Here is an 8,067-nt window from a genome sequence, read left to right on the forward strand (position 1 = left end):
GTAAAAACACAGATTAATTGGTAAACGCACTTATCTTATATTCATCAGTGCCTTCTACCAAAAACTCGGTCATTTCAAAAATCCACATCCAAACAGCTACTGCATGCATGCCTATCACCCCTAATTTTTTAGGATAGGTCAGAGTGTTAAGGGCTACATGTGTAATAAATATAAGGGATATTCAACGGTTAGTTTTGGAGATATTAATTTTGTAATAAAAACAAATTAATAAGGGAATTCCACCATGTTTATTGGGCAAAAGAGGGGTACCCTTTTAGAAAAGACAACAGAGTCAGGTGTCATATTGTTCGGCTCTGCAAGGTGAACGAATGGACGCCTAGCTCGCGTCCATCGGACCCACGAAAATCTGTGTCATATCTATTTTTAGATGGATTTCTGAAAAAACACAGATTAATTGGTAAACGCACTTATCTTATATTCATCAGTGCCTTCTACCTAAAACTCGGTCATTTCAAAAATCCACATCCAAACAGCTACTGCATGCATGCCTATCACCCCTAATTTTTTAGGATAGGTCAGAGTGTTAAGGGCTACATGTGTAATAAATATAAGGGATATTCAACGGTTAGTTTTGGAGATATTAATTTTGTAATAAAAACAAATTAATAAGGGAATTCCACCATGTTTATTGGGCAAAAGAGGGGTACCCTTTTAGAAAAGACAACAGAGTTAGGTGTCATATTGTTCGGCTCTGCAAGGTGAACGAATGGACGCCCAGCTCGCGTCATTCGGACCCACGGAAATCCGTGTCATATCTATTTTTAGATGGATTTCTGAAAAAACACAGATTAATTGGTAAACGCACTTATCTTATATTCATCAGTGCCTTCTACCTAAAACTCGTTCATTTCAAAAATCCACATCCAAACAGCTACTGCATGCATGCCTATCACCCCTTCCTAAGCCCTGTTATGGGATACACTCAAAGAAGTGTTACAAACCCTCACAGGAGTTATGGGGGGGGCTGACTTACATTTTGGGGTGACTACCACAATTTTACTTTGCTTATATTGGTGTGCAGCATAATTTATTTTCAATATACTACATGGTCCATGGATCAGGATTACTGCTGTGCAGGTTACTATAGTGGGATTTGGTATAGAGTGCTGCCACTATTTACATATATATATATATATATATATATATATATATATAAATACATATACATGTACTTAGAGGCTACTTAAACATATGCATTAAAATTTACAAAGGATATATATATATATATATATATATATATATATAAATATATTAGCAATACCTAGATGAGTTTTTATATTAATAATTAACGCAATTTACACAGACATGTACTTAGAAGCTACTTAAATATATGCATTAAAATCGACATTGGTATTGTCTGAGCTATGCTTGTACCTACCTTCCAGAAAAGGAAGAGATTACAGCAGGCAGAAATCCAAAGTGCTTCCTAGAATGGTGCAGATAATTCAAAATGCAGTCCGAGGTCAGCAGTGGAGTCAAATGTAAAGCTTAGAAGGAACCATTAGATAGCTTCCAGTAGCTTGACAAAAGTGATGGCCAACTCTCTGGAAGCTGTAGTTATGCATTTCAGTAACCAATCAAATTGCTGTAAGGGATAAAAGAGAATACTAAAACAAAAGAGTGGTATGTTTATTTAAATATTTCACACGTGGCTGGGCCATGTATTTGGATGAAACAATACAGTGGCAATTATGACTGTCCCCTGGCCGGAGCCAGCTTAGTCTAACAATATAAATGTGTCACCTCCACTCTGCCAGTATTGACACCTTGGCATGGACTAATATATTTTAACACTATTCCACATTCTAATCTGGCTTCTATACAAACAGTATTTAGAAACATGTTGTAAAGGTCAGTTTAGAAACAATAGTAAATATTACATTTAATAGGTGTATATGAAATAGGTACACATTTTTAAAATAACTCTGTCAGTCCCAAAACCTGTGCATGGACTAATATATTTTAACACTGTGCCACATACCTATCTAGTTTCTATAAAAACAGTAGCAAAAAACGTGTTGTAAAGCTCAGCTTAGAAACGATAATAAATATTACATTTAATAGGTGTATATGAAATAGGTATAATGTATATGAAATATAAATGATAGTAAATATCACATTTAATAAATGTAAATGTCCTATTGTAGTCAAACAATTGTATTATCAGGTTTTCAGCATGAGTCTGTAGTTTTATCTCTGTTATTCTCCTCAGCCACTAAAAAGGCAGATAAGCTTTTGTGCATCATTCAAACTCTCCTATCACAGGCTCTGTTTGTTGTTTGTGTAAGATGATCTTCTTACAAAGCATCAACCTCACACTATAAAACAGTTTAAAACACTGAGGCATTTTCAGTCAGTTTGGAAGTTTTCTTGAAAGCTATTGACTGATCTCCTTCTTGGATTGCATTATTTTTTTGCTATTCACCTTGTTCAATACTACACTTGAGACATTGTACCTATGGTATTAAATGGTATGGGACAGCTATGGGGGGCATTATAGTGTATGGTGCAACTGTGGGAGCATTACACTGTATGGTGCAGCTATGGGGGCACCATATTAAAATGAATGGTGCAGCTATGGGGGCACCATAGCTGCACTAAAACCATGTCAGAAGTTTGATAAACGTTTAGGTACACTGTAAGAATAGGCCGAAACCAACTTTACATATAATACAACATAACAACTTTATTAATACAGAACACAAAATTAAAGTGTAGCTAAATGTTTGACAAACTTCTGACATGTCACAGTGACATGTCAGAAGTTTGGATTGGTGGGGGTCCGAGCACTGAGATCCCCACCAATCGCTAAAACAAAACAGCTGAAGCACTCGTGTGAACGCTCAGCAGCTTTGTTCTAGCGATTGGTGGGGGTCTCAGTGTTCAGACCCCCACCCATCCAAACTTCTGACATGTCACTTTGACATGTCAGAAGTTTGCCAAACATTTAGCTACACTTTAAAGTTAAGCATAGGCATAAACCATATTTACATATTATACAATATAACAACATTATTATTACAATAATTATTGTAATAAAAATAAATTAATAAGGGAATTCCTCCATGTTTATTTGGCAAAAGAGGGGTACCCTTTTAGAAAAGACGACAGAGTCAGGTGTCATATTGTTCGGCTCTGCAAGGTGAACGAATGGACGCCTAGCTCGCGTCCATCGGACACACGGTTCTGTTTCAAATCTGTGTCATGATCCGGCCATTATACACCATTATACAGTATGGTGCAGCTATGGGGGGCATCACAGTGTATAGTGCAGCTATGGGGGTATTAAATTGTATGGGACAGCTATGGGGGGCATTATACTGTATGGTGCAACTGTGGGAGCATTACACTGTATAGTGCAGCTATGGGGGCACCATATTAAAATGTACATACTCTAATATATTTTAACACTATGCCACATACCTATCTAGTTTCTATAAAAACAGTAGCAAAAAACGTGTTGTAAAGGTCAGCTTAGAAACGATAATAAATATTATATTTAATAGGTATATATGAAATAGGTATAGTGTATATGAAATAGAAATGATAGTAAATATCACATTTAATAAATGTAAATGTCCTATTATATTCAAACAATTGTATTATCAGGTTTTCAGCATGAGTCTGTAGTTTTATCTCTGTTATTCTCCTCAGCCACTAAAAAGGCAGATAAGCTTTTGTGCATCATTCAAACTCTCCTATCACAGGCTCTGTTTGTTGTTTGTGTAAGAGGATCTTCTTACAAAGCATCAACCTCACACTATAAAACAGTTTAAAACACTGAGGCATTTTCAGTCAGTTTGGAAGTTTTCTTGAAAGCTATTGACTGATCTCCTTCTTGGATTGCATTATTTTTTTTGCTATTCACCTTATTCACTTGAGACATTGTACCTGGATACCTACATCATCTGCCTTTTGGATACTGCTTCTAAAAGATTTATTGTTTTTTTGACTCAAATATACATCTTTAGGACATCAAGTTCTAGTTACAGGAATGGAGTCTGCAGCCAAATTGTAAGTAAATATGTTTATTAACGTATATTTATGTCCATCATTAATGTTCAGTTCAGGCAAATTGTATAGTGAAATCATGGTGAGCCATGGGCTAGGGAAGAGGTGCCATTTTATTTTCAGTAGGCCATATTGTACAAGCCCAGGCATTGTTCAGGTAGTTGAGTTACAAGCATGTAATCTGCAGCAAAAGTACAAGTTCATGTGTTTATTGACCTCTAGGATATACCCTAAAATACATAGCCATTTTTGTATAAAATACATGTTGTAGACTGCCTATAACATAGAGAGGTTACTATGAGAAGCCATGTGGTAGCGTAGAGGCCTCCTGTTTCAGTAGGGCGTGGTATTAAAACCCAGCCATTGTTCAGGTAGCCTGCCTGAAACAAATCAGTATGCATGTAGTGGGACATCTTGTGACTATTTTTGAGATTGCAGTTTGGGTATATTTCAAACTAAGCTATATTACTTAGGACATTTTTAAATCCAAAACCTCATGTCTTTCAACAGGCAAAACAGAACTCCTATGACATGCCCAGTATGTTACCGTACACAGACATTATTCTCTACACATCTGAGGAGAAAGTGTATGAGGTTCAGCAGCGATGAGGAGATAAAAGCCACTGTGGCATTGGCCAGGAAAACCCTGGTGAAAATTGCATCTAAGGGCACTGCAATCAGTTACCAAGAGATCATCTCTCTTGGCTCATTGGAAAACGTTGTCCCCTTCCTCGAGGACAGGGGCTTTTTGATCATTAACAAACCAACTGTGGCCAGGTATGTGTCACCCCTGTCTGCTTATGTCTCATAGCTCTCCAGTGTTTACACTTATACTCACGTTGCTTTTTATATTTTACAGCAATGTACAATATGGAAGACCATCAACCTCTGCATCAACTGCCCTTACTGTGCCACATCACACAGCGGCTGTAGAGGATATTGCAGCCATACCAGTCCCTGATGAGGAAATGGAGGTCACACTGATCCCTGCAGATCCTGAGGAAGAAGTTACAGACACACCATTCCTTGCACAGCCTGAAGACCCGAGGGAAGACCAACACAATGAAGAAGGCAGAAGAGCACATGAAGATGACAGCGCAGAGGAGGAAAGTGATAGAGACTTTCAGCTTCAACTAGAGTCTGAGGAAGAATCCAATCAAGAAAGCGGAACTACAGGAAACTTTGATGACAGGACACAGAGGTCAGTGTACATAGATACTCCTTACGTATTCTCTGTGGCTGTCAAATGTGTCAAATCTGATGTCTTGCACTTTTCTCCAAAATTACAGAATCCTACAGACAAAATGGACGGTGGTCACAAGACAGAAGATGAAGGCTGCTGGACTATACAAGCGACATTCATTGGACGAACCAATACTGAAGGGCTTTGCCGTCTATTTGCAGCACACATTGGATGTGCCCAACTACAAGCAGGAGGTTGAAAATTTGGCAAGGTTCCTTTATTACATGAACCCGCAGCGTCCCAATCTGGACTTTGTCAGCAACATTGAGAAGGTTAACTCCTTTTTTACAAAGCTGCGTGACCTGAAGCTTGCAAACCAGACTGTCTTTAATTACCTAAAACATATCAGGAGGTTCATGACGTATCAGCTGAGAGCGACCAATCTCTCTGCAGAAAGACCAAGGCTGTTTAAGTCCTGCAACTTCTTTATGGATGTTACAGAGGACATTCAAAAGAGGCTATCTAAGGGAATTTCAAGAGAAGTTGTCAGCAAACGGTGAGTTATGAACTCAAATGTATCCTTAGACAAAGTATGAAACCTCAAATAGGTATATATTTATTTTAGATATTGCTACTACTCTTTATTACTTGTGTATATACAATAAAATTATTTCTCTTTACTTTGTGTTTAGATACAAGTCATTGACAAATTCTATGAAAACACCCCCGGAATGTCAGAGGCTTTTAGTTGTGGCAAAGCCAACCTTCCTGAAATGCCTCAAAGCTGCAAAAGACAGACACATGAAGCGAGACACTCAACTTGAAATTATTTATTATCTTGAGGCCCTGCTTATTTTGAGGCATCTCCAACGGCCAGGTGTTGTCCGACATATGACTGTAAGTAGCTTTCTCCTCCTCTGTTTTTCTGCGTCATTTTGTTTTCCTACCCTGTTATGGTTATGCTGTGGGGTGCTTTTTAGAGAAGTGTCTGGAGGCCTTATGGCTGCAGTTAAATACTTTTAATAGTGTAGTGGAGCCCTGAAGGCCGATAATGGTGTGAAGCCTGCATAAGGTTAATGTTAGCTTATTAAAGTCGGATATTTGTCTGCAAGAACAGAGTGAATAATCTATGTAAAAACCTTACACCTGGCTAGAGATAGAAATTATGCTGAAACAAAAGACTGGCATATGTATAGAAAAAAAAAACACAAGTGGCTTGGCGTAGGGTTGGGCTAACACAATACAGTGGCAAGTACATTGTCCCTCATACTTTTTCCTTTTGACTCATAGGTTTCAGAGTGGAATGAGAGGGTCAATCACAGATATTTGGGTTTAGACCTGGTAGTTGTTGGGGTCAAGTTACACAAGACCTCTACACACCAAGTGGCAACCTATGTGCTAACAAAGGAGGAAGAAATGGTAAGTTTCTATAAGGCTCCTACTTACTTTATGGAGTTGTAAAGATGCTTTTCAATAATCTCTTTATTTGTATCCCTCCCCTAGTGGTTTAATGTCTACTTTGAGATAGTAAGACCAATGCTGCTAAAGAACAACATGCCAACAGAAGTATTTTTCCTCTCTACATCTGGAAAGGAAATTTATAATGTTTCCAATGACATCCTGCGGTACCACACAAAGTAAGATTCTTAAAAGTCACCTGTCTTTATTCAATTCTAAGTGCTGTGTATGTATTATGTTTTTCTATTTTCCTTTCTAGATATAAACTACCCAACATCACCAGTCAGCTTGTCAGGAGGATTTGCGAAACTTGGACTCTCCCTAATTTTTCTGACTCTGAAAAGTGTCTTTTTGCCAAATATTTGGCACACACCAACATGACAGCGGAAAGAAACTATCGTGAGAAGACACTGACGGACATATGCCATGGTTATATGCTGGTAATGCAAGCCGGTGGTGAGCAGCCCCAAGCCAGAACTTCAAGGTAATTTATTGTGGGAGGGAAATAATATATACTGTATAATATTACATGATTTGTTTTAGAAGTTTAATGCTTTATTTTTTCTATGTCTACCCTATAGACAAGAGAACATTCAGGAAGGAGGCCAAGGAATCCAAAGAGAAGACATCACATCCCACGAAGAAGCCCAGGAACAAGATTACAGTGCCAAAGAGGACTGGAGTGAATCAACTGACCGAGGAGAAAAAGAAAGCTTGGCTGATCATGATGATGATGATGATGATGATGATGATTGGACTTCAAGGTAGATAAACTCTCAGTTTTATTATAAATGTCCTCAGTTTAGTTGTGTTAGACTTATCAATTGATATACTAATGTTTGGTTATTTTTTCAGAGCACAAGTACCATCCTCATTGTTCATCCGAACACGGTCCAGGGCACAGAGGCAGAGAGGGGAAGGGAGCTCCTCTGGGTAATAATAAAATACATTTATTGACCTTACTTTGTAAACTAATATGCTTATTAAACTGTATGTCTCACATTTTGTTTTAACATCAGTATTTATTTTCTTCTTTTATCAAAGGGCTGAAGTGACGTCGAGGGATACATCACTATCTGCAATCAAAAGAGTCCCTGTTGTTCTGCTCAGGCGCATCGATAGTTAATTTCCTTTACATATATATATTATATATATATATATATATATATATATATATATATATATATATATATACATTAAAACCTCTTTGGGTTCCTCAGTGGTCGTGGGTTCAGAATCATCAACTATGTCTTATAGCAGAGGTCATTGGGGTCCTGTTTTGTCTGATTAAGAAAAAATAAATAAAGATGAGAGTTATATTTATAACATTGTAGAGGATTAATGCATATCATCAGGACCATTAGTAAACTAATAATGAGAAACTAATTATTAAT

The 8,067-nt window shown here is 37.5% G+C and overlaps 1 protein-coding gene across 1 annotated transcript; it reads left to right on the forward strand.

Moving 5' to 3' along the window:
- The first annotated feature begins 4,411 nt into the window (after positions 1–4,411).
- LOC142750569 (uncharacterized) lies at positions 4,412–7,805 on the forward strand. The gene is made up of 10 exons (XM_075859567.1): positions 4,412–4,809; positions 4,892–5,233; positions 5,322–5,771; positions 5,908–6,112; positions 6,506–6,634; positions 6,719–6,852; positions 6,933–7,157; positions 7,217–7,437; positions 7,529–7,606; positions 7,718–7,805. The coding sequence occupies exons 1-10, from the start codon at positions 4,529–4,531 to the stop codon at positions 7,726–7,728; spliced, it is 2,076 nt and encodes a 691-aa protein (XP_075715682.1). The 5' UTR covers positions 4,412–4,528; the 3' UTR covers positions 7,729–7,805.
- The last annotated feature ends 262 nt before the right edge of the window (positions 7,806–8,067 follow it).

This window comes from Rhinoderma darwinii, chromosome 3 (assembly GCF_050947455.1).
Source record: "Rhinoderma darwinii isolate aRhiDar2 chromosome 3, aRhiDar2.hap1, whole genome shotgun sequence".
Taxonomy (NCBI): Eukaryota; Metazoa; Chordata; class Amphibia; order Anura; family Rhinodermatidae; genus Rhinoderma; species Rhinoderma darwinii.

Excerpts from the sequence above, each read along its gene's own strand:
- LOC142750569 (XM_075859567.1), top strand. The coding sequence starts at position 4,529 with ATGTCTTTCAACAGGCAAAACAGAACTCCTATGACATGCCCAGTATGT. Across the intron at positions 5,772-5,907 it reads AGAGAAGTTGTCAGCAAACG|ATACAAGTCATTGACAAATT; the intron begins GTGAGTTATGAA and ends CTTTGTGTTTAG. Across the intron at positions 7,438-7,528 it reads GATGATGATTGGACTTCAAG|AGCACAAGTACCATCCTCAT; the intron begins GTAGATAAACTC and ends TTATTTTTTCAG.